Below are 22,859 nucleotides of genomic sequence, written 5' to 3'. Positions count from 1 at the left end.
CACCTACTTGCAGTCCCACACAACCACTCACCCACCCATACATACAGCCACTCATACACTGACTCACACACTGACACAGCTACTCGCACACCCACTCAGACCCCATAAATACACTCCCACACCCACTCACAGACCCACAGAACCACTCACATACCCACTGACAGACCCACACAGCTACTCACACATCCATGCTGCCACAAACACACCCACTCATACACCCACAAAACCACTCATACGCCCACTCACAGAACCGCACAGCCCCTCACACACCCACTCACAGACTGACAAAACCCCTCACACACCCACTCACACACCCACTCACAGAACCACACAGCCACTCACTCAGTCATACAGTCACTCACAACCCTCACAAACATGCAGTGATACACTATAGAAGTTGCAGTGGCATTTGTTTGTATTAAATGTGCTGTTTGTTTTAGTATTGAATGTGAGCTTTTGTTTGGGAATGGATCCGCAGAGCCATAAAATTAATTTTAAAAAAAAACTTGGTGCATTGTGTTTATAGAAAGGCTACATGAGTTACCTTACCTTAACTTTTTTATCTTTAGTTTTAAAATATATTAAGAATGAGTGTGTGAATAAAATTTATTTATAAACTTGTGAAAATGTATATTAATAAAATGAACGTATCAAATTTTAGTACGATTAATATTTTTGAAAACAGAGAAATTAACTAAAAAAATAAAAGTTACAGGAATATTATAATTAGAAAGTAGCAATGAAAAAAACATAGAAATTCACTGAAAAAGCCAAAGGTTACAGGGACATTATAGGTAGGAAATAGAATTTAAAAACCCTGAAAAATTCTCTGAAAAAACTAAAGTAATAAGGATGTTAAAGTTATGTTCAGATTTTACAGACACAAAATCATAGATAGTCAGCAGTTATACTTACCTGAGGTAACTATAACTTACAGCCCCCGCAATGCACTGTTTATGACCTCACATATTACATCACTTATGACATGTCAATGACATCACTCATTACATCACTGATTACATTTTCCAGCAAAGTAAACTTCAATATACTTCATAAAATGCCATTTAATATTTTTTTAAATAATAAAAGGAAGGAGACAGGTGAGAAACGAACAGCAGAGAGCTCACTGTAACTTTATCGACTACTACACTCACTTATAATAATAATAATATTAATATGATTTATCGAGCGCCTGGTTACTCCATTCAGAGTGTATCTGCGCTACCCCCAGTATGACCAAGAATATCAAAACAGGCCCTAACTAAAAAAGTAGACTAACTTATGGTTGTGTAAAAAGCTAAGTCTTAAATTTCTTCTGGACTACTGCTTCAGACCTCTCCTGTCTCAGATATAAAGGGATGATATTCCACAGTTAAGAGGCCAGAAGGCCAAAAGACCAGCCACCCGTACTGACTTTGTCACTCTGGGTCAAGCAGTAATGGAGATTCCAGCAGATCTCCGGCTTCTATTAGAGTGATAGAACTTTATCAGAGGACGTAAGTAGCTGGATCCCTTCCCGTTCAAGATTTTTTGGCAGATACACATTGCTTTAAAAGACACTCTCTTCCTCACTAGAAGGCAGTGTGACTTGGCAAGAGTTGTCCCAATGGATGCCCGCCTCAGGATATTAAGCAGCAGACGGGCTGCTGCGTTCTGAACTCTCTGGAGTTTTGCCAATCTACCCTGTGAGATTCCTAGATATAACACATTACAGTAGTCTAGCCTGGACATAATCAGGGCCTGGATTATTATCACCCAGGAGAAAGTTCTCAGCGGATGGTCGCATCCCTTCTAAACCACTACTCTAACCACTAATGACCAAAGTTAGACGTCTAACCATACAGGCTAGTCTACCGCAAACCACAACACCATTCATCAATCTGGAAAGAGGTTTTAGTGTAGACATTCATTTTACACAAACCACTATAACTCACACCCAGTAAAGAGGTGAAATTATTCTTCATTCTGGAGAAAGGTGTCAGCAGAGACGTCAGTGTTGAAAACGACTACTACACTGAGCCATCACCCTAGAGAGAGGTCTTAGTGAACAGATGAACTTATTGCAAACTACAACTGCACTCATTCATCACAAAGGAGCGAGGTCTGAACTACAACTATACTGAACCATCACTGTTGAATGAAGTCTCAATGAGCAGCTTAAACTGTTGCAAAGGACTACAATACACATACATCAGTAGGGGGCGTGTCAGCGTAGAGGCTAGTTAACTCATGAATGGTACACCCGCCTTAAAAAATGATAGAAATACTTACACTCAGTAGTACAGATAAAATATCAATTTAACTTATGCAGTACCTCAGTATATATCTTACAGTGTCAGAAACTTTAATGAAACACTCACACTTACTGGATGGTCATTTGAGATGTCATCCGTGACGAGTGATCTCACTGACCATGTCATGAGTGATTTAATATGTGAGGTCATAAGCAGTGCATTGCAGGGGTGGGCATAAGTTATAGTTAACCCAAGCAACTATAACTGCGGAATTACTATGGTTTTGTGTCTGTAAAATCTGAACCTAACTATAATGTCCACGTAACCCGTAACCTTTGTTTTTTTCAGTGAATATATGTGTGTGTGTGTGTGTGTATATATATATATATATATATATATATATATATATATATATATATATATATATATATATATATATATATATATATATATATATATGTGTGTGATCAAGACCGGGGTGACTCGGTCGAAACGCGTCATGTTGTGGAGAAAATAAACGCACTTTAAAATTCATAATCCTGTGTGGTGGTCCGTTCCTGAATACTTTTGCTGGAACACTTGTGGACAGGACTTGGTTTCTATATATGTATATATATATACATTTAAAAAATGTATGTATATATATACATACATTTTTTTAAATGTATATATGTGTGTGTGTGTGTATACATATATATGTATATATATACACACACACACATATATATATATATATATATATATATATATATATATATATACACACACTTTTATAGTTCTGATTATATTTCTTTTTTTTAATGCACATATACACACAGTATCTGCTGTGACTGCGCCGAGATTCCCATCTGAATATGTGATGAGTAACGTGGCCCCGTCTCTCCGGCAGTGATGATGTTTCTGTGTGGCCATGTGATTCTCCGTCGGTGCAGCTGCTCCCCTCGCCTTCCTTTCTTCCAAGCCAGGCTGTCATGGCGACTCCCAACAATGTTACTCCCACCAACTGCAGCTGGTGGCCCATCTCATCCTCGGAGAACGAGGCAGGGAAATGCACAGACGACGAGGAGACCCCCGAAACCATGGACCCCAGCCTCAGACCCAAGGACAGGCTGGTCCTGTACCACTGGACACAGTCGTTCAGCTCTCAAAAGGTAATCCCTACCCAGGGTACAAACGGATGTGCACTGCCTGTTTGTATATTTGTTTCTGTCATTGAGGTGCTTGCTGTAGGGATGCTGGGGAGGGCAATCATTGCAGCTTCAGTGGCAGACTCTTGCGTGCAGGAAACAAAAACATGTTTTTAATTTGAAAGGATTATACGGTGTGTGTGTTTTCGTCCAGATTTGTTCAGGGATGCTGTGGTTCTGGTTTGCAATGCAGCATTAGGTCTCAATTCCTGTTTTTGGGAATAATTGTCTTCATTGCGGTTGCGGCTTGAGTTTCATTTTAAAAACACGTATCTCTTTTGTGGTATTTCGAGACCACTAATGTGTGTCTACAATGACTCTACCGGAAACGCCGTGTGCGTCGGCATTTGTGATATCTACGAGGAATAATGCACGCTTGAGACCCGTTAAGAGGAGCGGATAGGAGGCACGTGACACATGTATGCTTCCGTGCGTATTTTACCATGTTGACAGAGTGGTACAGGGGTGTGTGTGTATGTGTGTGGAGGATGGGGGAGTTGCATACCGGCACTGCGACCAAGAGAGGTCGGTTTTTAACAGGACACTGCAGCAAAAAACCTGCCGTCCAGCCAGCGAGATTTCCGAGTGCCCTTTAATGCACGAGCATGCCTCTGGTGTTCAATTAAATATTTAGTTAAACAATTGCAAACGGTTGCATTTTAAAGCAAAGCGCATCTTCTTACGAACACTCGTCACGATGCAGTTGTTTTATTTATGTGTTGATACTGTGTCCCCCGACTCGCGCACGCACGCGCAGGGGCCACACGCCCCTCTTTCTCCCTCTCTCTCATAAACCCCGTGCTACGGCGTTTTGCTTACGCTAGCAATTGTTGGGAACGCGGCTCGTTAAGCGTAAATCTGGTTGGCCCTGTTTTGTCAGGGGGTAATGCAGCCTGTCGTGCAGGGCTGGTAGCTCTCTGAGCAGAGCATCCTAATATTGTGTGTGAGCAGCACCACAAGGCCAGATCATACGCTCTGCAGCAGCGTGGCCTCGGATTATCCCCCCCCCCTCCTCTTATTAGCTGGATTCTGCAGTTAGCCCGGATTTACTCGCTTGGCCACACGCTGTGCATTAGGCCACATCTGCGCGCCAGCGGCTTGTTTGTTCTGTAAAGCTATTAGGTTTATTACTAGCCCTTATACGGCAGGTGCACGGGCTCCTTGTTTTCGATAGCCTACTGGGCTTTGGAAAATGAAGTTTCCCAGTGCTGGCCAGTAAAGAGTTAACTAGCATAAGAAGACCTGATTCGCTCCATTCAAGCTCCACCCCTTTCAGGATAGCTCTGCCCTTTATATGTGTAAAGAGACCCTTGAAAATAATAACGCAATTTGGGAACAGGGACTAGAAGACTAATGCGGTTTTAGTTGCTAGGTGGCATCTCGTTTTCCAGTTCTGATTGTTAAATTAACAGCTCCTTGCATTCTGGGATTTGTAGTTTCCTTTTTCGAAATTAAAAAAAAAGCTAAAGAAATTGCAACATGCAAAGTTTGTTGACCACAAGGCCTGGGTAAAGGGCTCCCGATGACATGGGTAAAATTGAAAACTACACCTACTGCAATACTTTTATTTTAGAATCTACATTTATTTTAAGGTTCCTTTCCTAACACCAGGCTTTTCCTGGGGAAGACGCTTAATGTGGGGCCCTCTGCACACTAATTTCGCATTTGCAGGTACTGCAAGAAACTGCTTCTAGGTATTAAAAGAAAACGTGCTCAGCGATAGAGAAAACATGGTATTTTCCCTCTAATGAACATGGGTTTCAAGAACGCATCAGTAAATACATTTTACTAAAGGAATAATGGGTCCTGCAAGAGGGAGCTCCCTGGTGCCTAATAGCACTCAGCCCTCTTGTCAAGGACCTTTGTGTCAAGGACTCTCCATCTGTCCCTACTTCTCTTGTCAATCCATCCTCTTTATTTCTCTCATTCAGCCACCATCCTTACTTCCCCATTCATCCATCATCCTTAGTTCAATTCATCCTTCTATCTTTGCATCCTTCTCTCAATCATTTCATCCATCCTGCACCAGGGCACAAGTCCTAAATAAAGAAGTGGGGGGACGCTCACAGACAGGAAGTGACGTCACGACTGGAAGTGACGTCACGAAAGGCAAAAACCTAGAAGTGGGGGGCGCTCACAGACAGGAAGTGACGTCACGACCGGAAGTGACGTCACGAAAGGCAAAAACCTGTTAAAGTAGGTATGTGTTGTAGCGCTTTTGCGCAGGGGGGACGGCGTCCATCCATTGGTTGCAACGGCGAACCTGGTAGGTGAAGGGGCGTGGTGACCGGCGTGGTGTCCTGCAGCAGTCCGAGAAACTTCCGATTTCAGCCATCCACCTGCGCGCACCTATTTTGTAAGGGTGGACGCGGTTTTGATTGTAAATGGTGGACGGCTTTTTGATTGAGCAGGGTGGACGGCGTCCACCCTGGAAAACCCTCGAAAATAAGTGGGGGGATGCCGTCCACCCGCGTGGTACCCCGACTCGTGCCCTGTCCTGCACCTCTCATCCCCCATCCCTTCATTCCTTCCTCAACCTCTGTCTCCAAATCATCCATCCATTTCTCTAGCTTCCAATCCATCCATGTAGCTCTCCATTCACCCATCTCTCTATCAATCCCTCCGTTCCTTCTTTCTTTCCTTTTGTGCTCTCTTGTGCGCATTGGTTCCCCTCACCCCATAGCTCCATCATGCGTTTTCCGCTAGTGTCACCAAACAAAATCACAGTAAACATAAAAACAGATTTAGGGGTTTTATGAGAGCACACAACCTAGTGGGCACCACCCCCCGCTACAGGTGCATAAGTGTTAGGGTCCGTGATGCCAGTGCTTAATTTGAGTCTGTGGTTTCTGGTGCTCAGCGCAGGCCCTTAATTGTCAACACTGGCGCTTGTGACAGTTTGCCACAAGGTGGTGCTGTCTATCTAATTTGGAGAGGACCACAATAACAGTTAATTATTCATTCAATTTACATTAAGTGACTATTACCTGCCGCCGAAACCATTATTATAGCTCTGTGGTCTTGAAATGGTCCTAGTTGTCACACTTGTAGGAGGGTGAGGGTTAGTAGTTGTGTTGTTACAATCAATTGCAACGTGACAGAGGCAATGTATGGTGCAAGCTGCAGTGGCCTCCTGACAAGAGCCATGGCACTTATTTTTTGTTACAAATTAAGCACTGCTGAACGCCCTTCCAGCTCAGAAAGCAGGCTCCTAGCCTGCAGGGTAGCCGGGAAATGCATGACTGGCAGAGCGGCTAGTATGGTCCTGTTATTTGATATTTATGGGTATTTGTAAAGCGCGGACGTTCGCTCCCAAGGGAGCATCATGGCGCTGAGCGAGCTGTAGTGAATAAATGAAAGAATGGAATGTGGTGAGGGAACTGAAACTAGATGGCAGCCAGTACGGAGGTGTCTAGTTGTTGGTACACCCATGTCTTAAGGAGTTTTCTGAAACTATGCTCATTGTCAATTAATCTAAGGTTAACTGGAAGGTTGTTCCAAGCCTTGGACGCCAAGACAGTGAAAGATTTCCCACCCTTAGTATTGTATTTGAATCTAGGGATAGTGATAAGGTTTGTACCAGAGGATCTCAAGCAACGCGGGGGATTGTAACGCATAAAGCGATTTGCAAAGTAGTGGGGCCCTGTGTTGTGCAAGGATTTAAAAACAGTGAGGAGCAATTTAAAAAGAATTCTTTTATGCAATGGCAACCAGTGCAGAGATTTTAGTGCTGCTGAAGCTGATGACCTTCGGGGGAGTTTTAAAACCAGTCTGGCAGCTGCATGTTGTATGCTCTGCAGCTTTCTAAGGGTGGACTTTTTCACTCCAGCCATTAAACCATTGCAGTAGTCGAGTCGGGAGAGTATTAAGGCTACCACGACTGATTTTCTAGCTGCAATGGGGAGGAAATCGAAAAAAAATTTCAAGGATTTAATGAGTCCAAAACAGCATCCAGCAGTAATCCTAACGTGGCCATCAAAGGAGAGGGATGAATCAAATTGCACTCCTAGGTTCCGCGCTGATGTTACTGCGCTGGGAGGGGCCTCCGATCCCAAGGGCCACCAGTCTTTCGGACTGAAAGACAGATTGTTACCCAGTGGAATGATTTCTGTCTTGGCACTATTGCATCTAAGATGGTTGGTATTCAACCATTGAAATACCTCAGAGAGGCAGTTTTTGAACCGTAGGTCCGCGTCCATCCACTTTTTATCGATGGTGACGACAAGCTGGGTGTCGTCGGCATATGACGTGACAAGGATCCCATGCGATTCTATCACAGTGAGAAGGGGTGCCATGTAGATGTTGAAAAAAAGAAGACTTAATATAGACCCCTGGGGCACTCCAGATGTGATGGATTTTTCGCTGGATAGATAGGGACCAAGGGACACAGTCTGGGACCTATTAGATAGGAAAGATGTAATCCATGCCAAGGCTGTGTCTGTCACGCCAATCTCTCGCATTCTGTTAATCAGGATGACATGCGAGATGGTGTCGAACGCTGCTGTAAGGTCAAGCAGGATGAGGACTACTTGCCTTCCCTCATCCTGCAGGAACTTGATGGAATCAGCTAGTTCGATCAAGGCTGTTTCAGTGGAGTGACCGGAGCGGAAACCCGACTGTTGAGGGTGCAGGATGTTATGGGCCTCTACTACTGTTTTTAACTCCTCATGTACTAGCTGTTCCGTGATTTTACTAAGGACAGGTAGTAGAGAGATGGGGCGCATGTTGGTGAGGTCGGTTGGCGATTTGTTCTGCTTCTTCATCAGAGGTTTTACAATGGCCTTCTTCCAATCGTCCAGTACTAGCCCGGATTCGAAAGATTCATTAATAATAACATTAATGTAAGGGTTAACTGCCTCAATCAAATGATGCAAAATGATAGGAGGACAGGAGTCAGTGGGGGCTCCTGATTTACATGTCAGAATTGCCTTGCCTGTTTGTTGCAGGGAAACAGGTTTAAAACTGGAGAGCGGTAGGTAATTATCTGTTACCTCTAGAAAGTTGGGCAGGGGAGGAGGAAAATCTTTCTGGATGTTGACTATTTTGTCAACAAAGAAGTCTGCAATTAGATTACATAGGTTCGCTGAAGGAGGGATTTCAGGCGTAAGGGCTTTCGGATGGGTAAAAGACTTGACTATTGTAAAGACAGTTTTTTTACATTGATGGGCTTCAATTATGACCTTAGTAAAGTATTCCTTTTTTGCCATTTTTATATTGGCGAGGTATGATTTCCTCTGTTGGACATAACGTGCTCTAGCGGTCTCATCGTACGTTTGTCTCCATTTTCTTTCTGATCTCCGACAGAGAAGGTGACTATCGGATAAAGTCTGCGTGAACCAGGGAGCGTTTGGTTTGCTCTTATAACCTTTTACATGATGGCTTTTGGGTTCGGTATTGTCCGATACAATTTGGTTCATCCAGGTGTGGAAATTACGAGAGTCAACTACAACGTCTCTAGTTACTTTTGGGGGTAGAGGTAGTGGTTTGGAGTCCAACTCAATGCGTTCCGCCACGTTTTTCCAGTTAACTGTAAAGGAGGCCGGAGAACGCACCGTGCCGGATAAGGTGGGAATAGGTATCGCAATGTCAAACGGGATAAAACAGTGATCGGTCCAGATTTGAGGTAACGGAAGGGACGTGAAGAGGGTTGAGAGATTGGAACAGATGCCGTCAAGAGTGTGTCCAGCACAATGAGTAGCAGCAGTGATACGTTGAGAAAGTCCAAAGATGTTTAAGGAGTGTTGAAAGGAAATGGTGTGAGGATCAACGCACGATTCCAAATGTAGGTTCATATCACCTAATAGTGTGAAATTAGGGAACTGTAGCATAAGCGCTCCGAGGGCCTCATCCAGAGAGTTGAGGAAGGGAGTGGCATTACCAGGAGGGCGGTATAAGAGTCCTCCCGAGAAGGAGGTGGAGGCGTTAATTTTGATTGAAAAACCTAAGCCTTCACTGTCCTTAAGGGGGCCTAAATCAAAAGTGTGGCAGGGGAAAGTCTTCTTAATGATGAATGCTATTCCGCCACCACGTCCGGAAGGTCTGTCCCGCCTAAAGATAGTGAAATCTGAGGGAAGGGCAGTAGCCAAATCAGGATTGGAGGAATCACTAAGCCAGGTTTCGGTGATAAAAATAGCATCCAACTCATGGCTTAATATTAGATCATGTACGTCTTGACAGTGACAAGCTCGAGACCTTGCATTAACAAGACCTCCCTTGAAGTGGATAGGACGATTTTTTGGAGGGGAAGGCAAGTCGATTACATCATATGTTATAGCAGGGGGTGACCATTTACAGCGGGGACATAAAAGGGGGCTAATAAGTGGATCAATGGGGGGGCAGTCAATACAGTGGGATACGGGGAGAGCACGTAAAGAGAGTAAGTCTTTACTATCGTACCTGATAGTGAGCGGTAAATGAGCAGCGTGCCCTGCGCCCGGTGCGGTCCGGTCGCGGACGGGCGCAGACGGGCTAGGCTTAGGCGCAGCTTCGGCGCGCATCCGGCACGCCCGCTGCGCCGTCTGGCCGGCCTACACATTTTATGGGGAGAAAAGGGGGCGGGAGGACGGCGCGACTAGAGCGCTCTCCCCGCCTCACTCAAGATGGCGCCCACCGTCGCCGAGTATCGGCAGAAAAGGCAGTGCCAAGTGTGGGCAATAAGAGAGTGTTAAGAGTGTCAGTGTGCCTTCCTTAATAATTCCCCTTAAATCTTTGCAAGCCCCCCAGGTAAAAAGTACAAATTGAGTAAAAACGATTCAGTTTTAAAAACGCTCCAAGTGCTGGTGAATAATAGATCACGCTGTGTAAAGAATCACCACGATGCAAGAATGCACGCACCTCGCAGCCCCAGTTCCCCTCACCGGGGAGAGCTTCTGTAAGGCCTGTAGATCTCTTTAATCCCTTCCGTGCTGCGAACGTTCAGCGGACGTCACGTGCACTACCTCGGCAGTGCTGCGCACGTCTGTTGAACGTCGCGGCCCCGCCCGCTTAATAGAACGTTCCGCACTGGGGCGAAACGTTCGAAGCAGCGGAGGGTTTAATCTTGCCCATCTGCGAGAACTACCCTGGACACCCTCAATTTCCACATTCTATACACAGTTTTCAGCTGTTTTTCCCCTCAAGCTCCATCCCTTCTCCTTACTTTGTACAGAGCTCAAATGCTTCCTATAGGTTTGCCATCTAGAAATACTACATCATGTCTACATTCCTCCAAGTCCAGACAGAGTAGGTTTACTCCATGTATGTATGCATGTATGTGGTATTTGTATAGCGCAAACCTAGCCAAATCAAAGTACAATGCTCTACAGGGTCAAAGGCAAGGGTGTGTTAGATGTGGAAGCTCAGTTCTTTGAGTAGCCACGTGACTGTTACTTGTCAAGATGTAGTGTTCTTTAGAGATCAGTGTCTGGCTGTTTCCACTAAGGTATTAGAAGTGGCAAAAACTGCTTAGAATGTAATCTCCACACAGGGGCATAACGCAGGCCCCTGCAACCCTTGCAGTGCAGGCGTTCCCCAACACTTCAGGGGCCCCTCGTCTTTAAATGGGGGTCCAATTCGGACCATTTAATATCTGTGAGCTATGGGAGACTGGGGGCCCCTTAACACATTCAGCGGATCGGCCCCATCATTTTGCGTTATGCCACTGATTGCACAGTTATATCAGCTTTCAATACTCCTCTGCATGTTACGTTCTTAACAACAACCACTTGGCCTGGACGCATGGCCGTCTTAACAGCATTATAGGCCCCAGGCAAAGCAGGGCTCTGGGCCCTGCCTACACAACCACGCACAGGAATACAAATGTTTAATGGAAAATTAATGTTAAATTCTGGTCTGCATGGGGCCCTTATGCATGTAGGCCCCCCCCGGGCAACTGCCCAGCGTGCCCATGCGTTAAGATGGCGCAGCCTGGAAGTTAAAGCTGCAGGCTTGGTATTGTGGAAGGCTTTGGTAGGTCAAGAAGTGCATGATCGCTGCTGACAGTAGGGGGCAGATCTACAAGAAAGTGCCACGGCGCTGCGCCGCAAGCCCTTTGGCTGCTCCTCACTGAGGCATATTCAAAGCACAGGAATGCAACATATTTACAATAATATGTTGCATAATGCAACTTGCATTCCTGTGCTCTCCCCTGCGCTTGCGCACAAACAGCTGCCATGCGCCGGCGCAGGCACCCTTGCACCATGGTACAAGGATGTTTGTGTTATGGGGAGATTATTTTTGTGCAGGAAGGGACACCTTCCTGCACAAAAACAATCACTACATGCATCTTCCTCTTTCATGCGTGCTGTAGGATGCACTATGCATTGAAAGAGGAAAAAACGAGGAGAAATAATACATTTCTCCTCGTTGCGCCTCACTACGCCACCCCTAGGGTGGCATAGCATTCTAATGCATTTCCAGGTTTACTATTTCTCGTAAATCTGGAAATGTGTCAGGTTCCATGGGTGTTGTGTGGGAACACCCACAGCAACACCCATGGAACTCCCCTTTCACGCAAAGTGTTGCATGTAAAGGGGCCTTATTTACAAGGACAGGAAAAGTCACGCAGGGTGGCTTTTCCTGTCCTTGTAAATATGGAGCAGTGAAATGCGCCACTGGTATATCACTAAAAGTGACGCATAGGTGGCGCGAGGGACTTGTAAATCTGCCCCTAGGTTTCTTAGGGGCCTAAAGGGACACCTCACACCACCGAAGAAGTGAAGGAACTGCTGAATAAAAAAGGCAAGAAGCTGGCCAAATAAATATAAAAACGGTGATTCCCTAGGTAGGATCTTAGACCCATAACATGAGAAGGTCAATGCCAGCTGCATTTACTATATGAATGTATAACGCAGAATTGCTTTGTCTGATGCGGATGAGTTTAATGTTTCTGAGTTTATCATTTAACACAAAAATACTAAGAAAGTGTAAAAAAAGAATGTAACCTGTACACCTTAATTACAACCATGAGCCTGACCTTTCTTTATCCACAGGTGCCTCCAGACCCAGTGACTCAGGCACCATCTATTAGGCAGCATCCTTGTTATCTAGGCTTCAAACTACCCCCTAGCCCCTGCACTTTCCACACTGCCTTGTTCCACACATTATTGCCCCCAGGCACCGTGGCTTTAGATGTGCAGTTTACTAAGTGCTGCACAGACTGTTTCATGAAATGTGGGTTCCCTTGAAGTAGTACTGCTTGCCACTCCACTTTTTTTGATTTCTTTGTCGATATGACCCTGTTAAGTGTGCCCAACAGGGGCATTGTGTGGGTGCAAACATACCGAACAGGAGATGCTGCTGCAGGAAAGAATGGCGAGGCAACTGGCTGTCTGCAGGAATTGACTGCCAATGGGATCGGAAAGGAGGGGGCTGCTACGCAGGGCCAGAGTGCTAGAAATAGGAGAGGATGTGGCGCAGTGGTCAGAGCGGGAACGTGGGACCCGGGTTCGAGGCTCGGTGTCGGCCCAACATCCTGTGATTCTGAGATAATCATTTAATCTCCCCGTGCCCTGGACATCCTGGATACCCTCATGGATGATAAGCAGCACTATTTAAATCAACAGTATATTATAGAGAGAACCAGGTTCGAACCTCAGCGTCGGCTCAGCATCCTTTTATTTTAGGCAATTTACTTAATCTCCCTGGGCCTACCAAAAAAAAATTAAAATGAAAAATTCCTTATGTAAACGTAACTGGTGTTTATGTAAAGAGCCCCAATACCTTCGGGTTGAGTTCACACAATACAAGGCTTTAAGTTGGCCGGCTCTCACTGGGTCTGAGCATGGGCAGTGTTTTAAAGGGGGCCTCGAAACGGGTCTCTCTCTGGCTCTGTTTTGTGCCCTGGCATAGGCGGTCCATTTTTTTCCGGACTGCAGTGACAGCAGGCACATCGATGTGCGCTGCTCACACTGCTCACTTCTCACTAGTGGAGAAGTGAGGGCATGAGGTCATGCCAGGTGAGCGTTGTAGGGAAAGGGAAATCCTTTTAGAAGAGTAATTTTTTCTCTGGATTTCCCTCCTCTTTTTGAAACTCAGGAGCAGCAACATTGTTGTGGTGTCACATGCACCTAACAACCATTGACAAAGCCAATAGCCCTGCCTTGTTGTAGGTATGTTACTCGTCGTATCATATATCTGGATGCAATAACAGAAACAGCAAAATACATGTCCAGCGGCACACTATGCTAAGCACAGATTTTTTAGCTTACATGTTTTTAAGCCACGCTCTTAATTACATTGGCCACGCTCCTTTGAGAGAAACCAACCCCCCCCCCCCCCCCCCACACACACACACAGTTTTTTCATCCCACTTAAAGCCCTGGCGCTATATAAATCTGAAAAATAAAAACAATAAAAGAATTCTGTTGCCTGGCTTTGGTTGCTGTTTTCAACACTGTCTGGTGGCAACTGTGAAGGGTACAGTCTTGCTCTGAACACAAAAGTTGTGGGATGGCTTGGAGGAACTGGCATATCAGATTGGAACTGCTAGCCAAATAAAAAGTCAAATGACTTTCTGACTGCTGGTGGAAACTGGTGGCTAGGGTGGCACCAGCCCTGACAGATGGAACCGATGCAGGCTCTGCATGCTGGCAAAAGTGGCTGAATCTGTCTCGGAGGGACAAGTGCCTCCAATCTGGGCTTTGTTTTACCATACATGCAATGACAGCTGGGAGGAATACACGTGAGTTAAATATTTAAAGCACACTTTGAAACTGCAATTCTGGATATCTGGAGTCAGTTGTATGTTTCAATAATTTCTTTTCGAATTTAGCAGCGTCCTATGACGCACTTTTTTCATTTTTACTTGAATGTCTGTGTATAGTCCCAGGTACGTTACTATTTATTATTTTGTAACCAAGTGGGGATGGGTTTTTCTATAACTTCCGGCTTAGTAAAGTGCTTGAAAGCCCTTTTAGGCTATGTCTGCGCTACATAAAAACATAACAAGCATTGCAATGACAATGGCTCTGGCTTTAAAGGAATGTTGTATAATGTTGTATAGTCATGGGAAGCATTATAAGGAAATAGCATGGGGATGAATATGTATGTATGTTGAAGAAAATAACTGTAGAATAATATTGGTGTAGGTTAAAAGGTCAGATGAGAGTTGCATTGTTAAGCAAGTCTCAAAAAATCCATGTACATTAATTACTGCTCTCCTCCCATCTGTGGTTCTGCCAGAGGAAAACAAGCACAATATCTATTTATCTGAGACCCTTTTACAACATTGCAGTGCCATGTGTGTGCCCCTGAAAGTTCGAGCTCAGCTAGCTGGATAAATAAACAAAATGATCACAGCTGCCTGGTAGGCAAGGACATTTTTTGTGGAAGCATACAACTTCAGCCTAATCGAAACATGTACTCCAAGCTCCCAACATATGGGCAAAGCCAAAGCCCCTCTCCAGTGATACACACATAATCGGGGACAGCTGAACTGTCCAGTCAGACCATACAAATAAAACAAAGTGAATAAATAAAGAATACATTGTTGAACATTATGCTTTTCCAATATCCCAGCCTTTAGTAGAAGGAAAACAATTTATATTATTATTGTTATTTATAGTAGGCTGAATTATGGTGTGTTTACTCAAAATAAATTACCTCGCTGTCATTGCAGTGACCCCAATTTACAAACAAAACAAAGGTCTATATTTTAACATACATAGGTTATGCTATGCCTACAAATGGTGGTAATTCTAAAACTATAAGATTTATGCATGCTGACCCTACACATACCATAGTGTAAATGAATACATGTACATGTTATTCCCAATTCTAAAATGTGTAAACAGAGCATCTTTGCCATTTGATCCACCCAAAACGGGATTTGTGGCCACATCTTGATCAGGTCCCTTGCCCTGATCCTATGTATGGGAACATTACACACTGCTTCCAATATGCATATCTAGACACAGCAACTTTGTGAGATCTCCTTATATATTTTGATTGCCTTTTTATTTGTGTTTCTTTCACTTAAAATTAAGTTTCTTCTCTTTCATGGTCTAACGATATTTGTACACAATTTGATGCTCTTTGCTATATTTACTGAAGAAGCTGCAGCCACTTATAATGATACAGTTTATTTACATTAGATAACAAGATAGCAAAAGCTGGACCCCACAGTGCGATCAACCTACAGTTCCTCAGTTACAATTACAGGGCGCCGTGGAACCCCAAGCGAAGGTTCCACATATTCAAAGAAACACATCGTTTACTTAAGGTTACAGTGGCATAAGAATAAACACGTCTTCCCACCTTAATTAAAACTAAAATGAAAACAAAAAATATCAGATAAGTTGGAAAATAATGCACACAATCATAACGACATATCCTGTAGAGAATGTTATTTAGTTTACATAGTCCTTCAGCCATAATGGTCGAACCCTTTTTCTTTCAGGGTATGTTATGTCAGTTTCATCTCTTACTAGATGACCAGCCATTTTCCCTTATGCTCCATGTAGTTTGTCTTTACCACATGGAACCAATCTCCTTATACTCCATTTCTCATTATCTTCCAACAAAACAGTGTTAGCAAAACCTTTCTCTATCCTCTTGGAATGACAGAGCTTAGATTCTCCTTTCATCATGGCAGTTTCCAGTTTCACACGCACATATTCTCCTTTGAGGACCTCTGATTATCTTGCTATTATCCCTGGTTCTATATTTGTCAAGCCTCTCCTTTATCCTCCTGGCTACCTCATCAAAGTCACAGCCTTCGTTTTTTTCTCACTTTTCATCCATGCAGGATAAGCCATCGTCACTGGCCTTCATTTTCTTAACAACATAAAAGGAAATTCCCCTATCACAGAGCGAGGCGTACATCTGTAATTCCACAGCATATTTTGCAATTCATCCTTCCAGCTTAAACCATTCTTGACTTTAAACACTCTCCCAGCACTCTATTAAACCTTTCAACAAGACCATTTGCCCTAGGATGATACAGGGCTGTCCTATGATGACATATGTTGACAGATCTAAATATAATGCTCATCTACTCTGAAGTGGATTGAGGGCCGTTTTCGGTAGCAACCTCCTGAGGAATGCCCACTCTAGCAAATACCTCTCAGCAGAACCCAATCAACACCTCTGATTTCACCTCATCAATGATGCAAACCTCAGGCCACTTGGAGAAGTAGTATACCATTACTATGACAAGCTTGCTCCTTAAGCTGTCTTGGCTAAAAGCACCACTAATGTCCATGCCCAGCTTTCTCAAGGCACCTTCAGGGCACCTAATAGGTACTATAGGCGATTCCCTGACAGTGCAAGACTTATTGCTGTCAGAGCAACTCTCACAATTCCTTACAAATCTCTCTATGTCCCTATCCATTGCTTGCCACCAAAAATCCCATCATGCCTTACGCTATATGGCTGACATTCTTCCTTGGCTTTCATGTAACAATGCAATCCCTCTTTCACGGACAGGACCCAAAACCACTGACATTCCTTCATGACCTTCATGTATCAACACAATCACTCTTTCGCGGCAGGATCCGGAACCACAATCCTCTGGCCTCTGTATACTATATGATTGATCACTGATAACCCTGTCCATACAAACTAGTACTTTCCCAATAAAACATCACCAGACCACTTTTTCTTCAACACATTGGTTAAGTTCTGCTTGGCATTCGTTAACTCCTCATCCACACCCAAAGCACTCAACCATTCATCTTTAGAGAAAGCTCCTTCTGATAACGACCCTAACATGGCTACCATCCAATCATCAGAGTCCTGAACTTTGTCACTTTCAGTTTCTGAAAACTTGACTGTCAGGCGTGAAACACAATCTGCCTTAACGTTCATTGCCCCCTGCACATATTTCATTGTGAACTCAATTTCTTGCAGCCTAAGCCTCCATTTTGCTATGTGAGGTGTAGCTTTTTCTCCTCCTTTGATCGAAAAAAAAGTTCACTAAAGGTTTGTGATCTGTCTTCATCTCAAATTCCACTCCCTATAAATATGTTCTGAAATGTTGGACCCCCCACCAGCAGACCAGAGCCATTTTCTCGATCACAGTGTAACTTTCCTCAACACCTCCTAACGTTCTAGAAGCAAAAGCAATGACTCTCTCCTCTCCCTGATGTATTTGCAAGCATACATCATCTAAGCCATACACACTTGCATCGGTGCTGAGGAAAGTCTTATACTCCAGCTTAAATGGTCTCAAAATAGGAGCTTTGGTTATACACTCTATGATTGTTAAGAATGATTTTTTGATTTACTGGACCAGATGTATTTTTCCCTTTCTGGAGCAGCAATCTTATGGGTTTGGTCAGATCAGCAAAATGGTTGACAAACTTGGCGTAATATTTAGCCAATATCAAGATACAAAGACCTGGTTACATACTACACAGATAAATCCAATTTTCAAAGGAATTGTGCACCATTTCTTTCTTGGTGGGACAGAGTTTACTATCTAGTCATAAGCACTCATATGAGTCATTTTGATCTATACAATCAAACAAAACAAAACAGACCGGGAGCCCACAACACTTTAATAACTATGTGGGTCTAAAAAAGTCAGGTGAGTCATGAAGTGCCTCACGTAAGCAACACCAAGGGAGCTACTGGTAGGTACTCTCCAGTTAGCTCACTTTGTCATCATTGGCATTTTCCTGTCACAAAAGAAACATGACCAAACTCCTAATTATTTGTAGTTTGAGGAAATGTGTATCAAAATAAAATGATATCAATCTAAAAAACAGAAAACTCCAGTGCCACGTTATACAAAGGAGGTTGCATATACTCCCCTATAAGGTTAAAACTGAGTTACACACCTATCTTTAATTTTAATAGTGTCCATACTTGTTTAAAACAACAGTATCATGTTTAGATCATCTTAACTTGAACAGCCAACATGTTTCAGTGCTGATTGCTTTGTGGAAATTTCATCAGGGCACAGGGACTCCAATCCACCTCAAGGATGCACCGGACCAGGTACTTGCCAGGGGAAATCCTACCAGCAAGCCACCGGAAAATAGTCACAAGAGGGTCGCAAACCCCCGGCGGCGTCCTTCTTTTTTTGCGGTGGTTTGTGACCCTCTGTGACTTTTGACAGCATGAGATTGATTTTAGACAGAGGGTGACGATCTACACAGATACAGTCATTCAGATCATGCAAATCAGCACACATGCAAATTTTCCCATTCGATTGTTGTGCCACAACAATAGGGCTGAGCCAATCTGATGTCTCTATGGGTTCAAAGATCCAACCTGAACAAAGTTTATCAAGTTCCATGGTCAGCACCTCCTTCATAGCTAATGGAACCCCTCTTACCCTATGAGGTTTAGGAAAAGACCCTTCTTTTAAGACGATGATGTGCGAAACTCCATTTAATTTGCCCAGTCTTTCTTGAAATACTCCTGGAAACGCATCTTTCCACCTTTATACATCAGAATCGTCTATTGCCATTAATTGTTCCTTCCTATTGGGGTCAAGTGTAAATCTCAATTTTCTTTGTTCTTTCCAACCTAGGAATAACATGCCTTCCTCCACCACATAAACATAGCTTATAAGTTCTTTGCTCTTGAAACTCGGTACGGACTCAAAACAACCTAGAAAAAATAATTTTGTTCCACAATAACACGCTGGGCCAATTTGAGTGTGTTCCAATTTCACATCAGATAAAAGATTATAAGCATCTTTGCCTATTATAATATACGTTGAGCAGGAATCAGCACACATACACACTCCTGCAATAGTCACCTTACATGCGGGCAGGTTATAACAGCCATTAACCTTCAATATGTGATGCTGCATCACCTCGCATTCATCTCATTCTTACGGCCATTTGACTCTCTCACTACCAAGACCTTGTCTTCATCAGAAGAGCTTTCAGGAATCATTTGGACAGTTTTCCCTTCCTTTTTCCTAATGTCAGTTTTTTTATCGTTCAGATTGGGCTTGCACACACATGAGAAAATGCCCATGGCATCTACAACGCTAGCAATTTGCCTTCATTGCAGGGCTATCTTCGCGTTTGGCCACATGTTTAAAGCTTTCACATCTAAAACATTGAGGGCTTTATTTACAGGGCAGTGCAACAGTTTTGCGCTGCCGTTGCATCAATTTGGTGACACATCTGTGGTGTAAAACATGCTCCCTGTTATGCCCAATTTACAAAGTGGCACATCTAAGCAGATACATCACTTTTGTAAACCCCTGCGCTACATTATGCCTGCATCAGGTATAATGTATGCAGGGGGGGCGTTCCCACGCAAGTAAGCCTCTTAGAAGTGATGCAGTGAGATTTATGAGGTTTCGCTGCGCCACTTCTAGGGCGCAAATGCGTCAAAACCTTATGCCTCATGGCAGGCGTAAGGGTGACGCAGTGCTATATCCATAGCCCTCCCTCTGTAATGCTGGAGGTGCGTCACGCTTCCGACACAACTCCAGCAATGCTTAATTTTTGCGACATGATGCATCATACAGTAAATATGACGCATCTATCATGTCGCAAGAAGGGCGCACTGAAAAGTTACGCAACACTATTTGCATGCAGCGATGCGTCACTTTTCATAAATGAGGCCCTGAATTTTGTTCCCTTCCACGAAATTGCCCAACTTAATTTTCTTCTTAGCAACAACGTTCACATCTTGCAAACCTGCCTCACAACACTCCTGGGAAGACGTTTTGTTCTCCGACCTAGGTTCATTTACGCTCAACGTTTCCTGAATTTTAAGATTACTCATTCTGCTAACTAATTGGTCTCTTATAATTTCATCATGCAAATCCCTGAATTTGCATGATGCTGCTAGTACACATAAACATCCCACGTATAGTTCCATGTTTTTACTTGGGAACTGAGACCTAAAGAAAAAATGTATGCTGCTCCACTACAGTACATTTCTTGCTGTGATACATACTTAAAGCACTAATAGCCTTTTCCTATGTGTCCTGATCATCGTCATCCTGCACACGTAGAGATGTAGACTTCTTAATATTTTCCTGCCTTCGATACCTAAATTGACTTAATGTAAGATACAGTTTCTCACCACCAGTTGCCCCAGATATGACTCAAAAGCATCCTTCCAATCATCCCATGGGATCATGGGTTGACCAGGATGTTGTAAAAACAATGGAGGAGCAACTACAGATTGCATAATAAGAGTAATAGCTAAGTTCAATGCAGAATTGGCTAGCTTACAGCTTTTTGTAGTTTTCCTTACGGTCTGCTTCAGTGTTGTCTTCAGAAGTTAAATGTCTCACACACCATCAAAGTGCCTGCTGTAGACAGGGTCCAGCAGCCAGTGGCACACGTCACCAGTGAAGAAGCTGCACCTGCAGTATAATGATAATGTTAACTTAGATAAGATAACAAGATAACAAAGATGAACCCGACAGTGCGATCATCCAACAGTTCTCAGTTGCAATTTCCATGAGCTGTGGATCACCTAGCGACGGTTCCACATATTCAAAGAAACATATTGTTCACTTAAGGTTACAGTTGCATATGTAAACAACTTTTACTCCTTCACTTACACCCAAACCTTTCAGTTGTCAGTCAGATGTAAAATGAAAGAGAAGGAATTGCTCTTTAACATATTTGTGTAAAAGTTATAACGGTAAGACTAGATAGGTTTTCACGTTATGGTCAGTGAATTTCCTGGAACTCTGCCCAGCAATGCCCACTGACCCACGCCATGTGCAACATTACGCGTGTCTGCACGAGTGTGTACACTACTTACACGTATATGAATTAGAATGGGTGAATTAATGCCTTTTTTCTGTTTAGGGGTTTCAAAGGGTTCGAGGTACACCAAACAAGTCTCTAGTCATGGGTTTACCATTTACAAGTAGTTGTTATTACTCTATTAGTATAGCAGGGTCAACTGCAGTAAAAAAAAAAAAAAAGAAAAACAGCTCCCAGAATGCCCTAATTTGATCAGAATAGAATAAGCAATCTGGTAATCCATAATAATGCTCTTTGAATCAGGCATAATCTGTTTCTGCCTAGCTCATATTTTTTCAGACCTAAGTCACTCTTAAGGTTTGGCTAAGCAGGCTCAAAAATGGATACATCTCTTGCAATGGCACAAGCTAAATGGAGAGTTGTGGAGATGTGCATCATTTCATTCTGCCAGACGATGCAAAGAATTCTTGGAAACTACATAAGCATTAAAAGGTTCTTGGATCAATATAGATTTTTTTAATACATTCTCTAAAACACTTCTTAAAGTTTAAAAATACCACATTCATTAAAGAACTACACACCCTTGATGCTTCTAACAATTTCGAAGTGTTCTTGCTAAACCTTTTACAAAGTTCCAAACTCAAGACTTCTATGTGCATAAACCATGCCTGAGCTAAGATATGCACTAAAGAAACGAAGGGCCAGTTCTACTACAAGCACGACTTGATGATCATCAAGGACTCCACCAGGCTTGAAAAGGCATCTGTTCCACCGGGCATTTCCCTGGTGGTTTGGAGCTCTTGGAGACTGGTTTTGAAAGTCCAGGGCTGCTCCTGGTCCCTCTTCACTTTCCCCAACTCCCTAAGGTTAATTGCAGCAGGCAAAAGGAGGGGGGATGGGAAGGGGGAAGGTAGGGAGAAAACTATGGGAGAGGGAGAAGAGAAAGGGAGAAAAGAGAAAGAGAGAGAGTGACAGAGAATGAATGGATGGAAAGAGACGAGGGAGCGTGACTGGTTGGAGCATTTTGGCCAAGGCTGCTTTCCCTTTCCCATTTCGGTCCTTGACCCAATTAGCTAGGGAGAATCTGATTCTCCCTGCATGCAGGGTGATCTCATTGACAGGGAAACAGAGTGGCATCAGATTTACATTGCCTAGGGCAGAAACATCCTTAAACAGGCACCGTGTGTCAAAGGCTCACTGAAAGAACACGCAAGAGCTTTGAAGCAGACAGGGGCTACAAAGACACAGACAAATTGGCTTTCTATGCTGACTGATCCCCAGGCCTCGAATATAATCAAGAGTTCTTCAAAGCCTATGTGGAGTATTCAGCTCTAGCTGTTTACGTTACATTATCTAATCAGCTCAGTGGCGCCCTGTTTGTTTGACCAGCATTCAGACAGAGAGAAGAGAAAGAACATTTGATCAGGTGTATAACCTGCTCATGAAGCATCGTCTAACTTTCCCTCACACCACTGCAATGGTTCAGTCCCATGTGCCCCTGAATATCGAAGAAGAATATCATGGTATGAAAATATTGAGAACAAAATATCAAAATATCAACAGGTAAGTAAGTATAGAGTTTCTATACCTAGCTCTACATGTACACATTTATGTGCCTTGATGATAAATATATATATATATATATGTGTGCGTGTGATCAAGGCCAGCAATCCCTTGCTATGAAGTAAAGCTCTTGCTATTACCGCATGTATTCCAGAGTGAGCGTCTTCTTCCTTACGGAGTGAGAAGTAATTGATGGTACTTTTGAGATATATACATCAGTTACCTGCCCCTCTCCTTTCTGATTCTGAAAGCAGGCACCG

General features: G+C 43.5%; 1 protein-coding gene across 1 annotated transcript in view; it reads left to right on the top strand.

Annotated features, from left to right (window-relative positions):
* The first annotated feature begins 3,145 nt into the window (after positions 1–3,145).
* The window catches only part of GDAP1L1 (ganglioside induced differentiation associated protein 1 like 1), a 520,679-nt gene continuing 500,965 nt past the window's right edge, over positions 3,146–22,859 (top strand). Inside the window, exon 1 of the mRNA XM_078650467.1 lies at positions 3,146–3,385. Within this exon, the coding sequence (XP_078506593.1) occupies positions 3,206–3,385 (180 nt within the window). The 5' untranslated portion in view covers positions 3,146–3,205. The remainder of the gene's footprint in view (positions 3,386–22,859) is intronic.

This window comes from Lissotriton helveticus, chromosome 7 (genome assembly GCF_964261635.1).
Source record: "Lissotriton helveticus chromosome 7, aLisHel1.1, whole genome shotgun sequence".
NCBI lineage: Eukaryota > Metazoa > Chordata > Amphibia > Caudata > Salamandridae > Lissotriton > Lissotriton helveticus.
The sequence above is the reverse complement of the archived record's forward strand: the minus strand, read 5'-3'. Positions and strand labels throughout refer to the sequence as shown.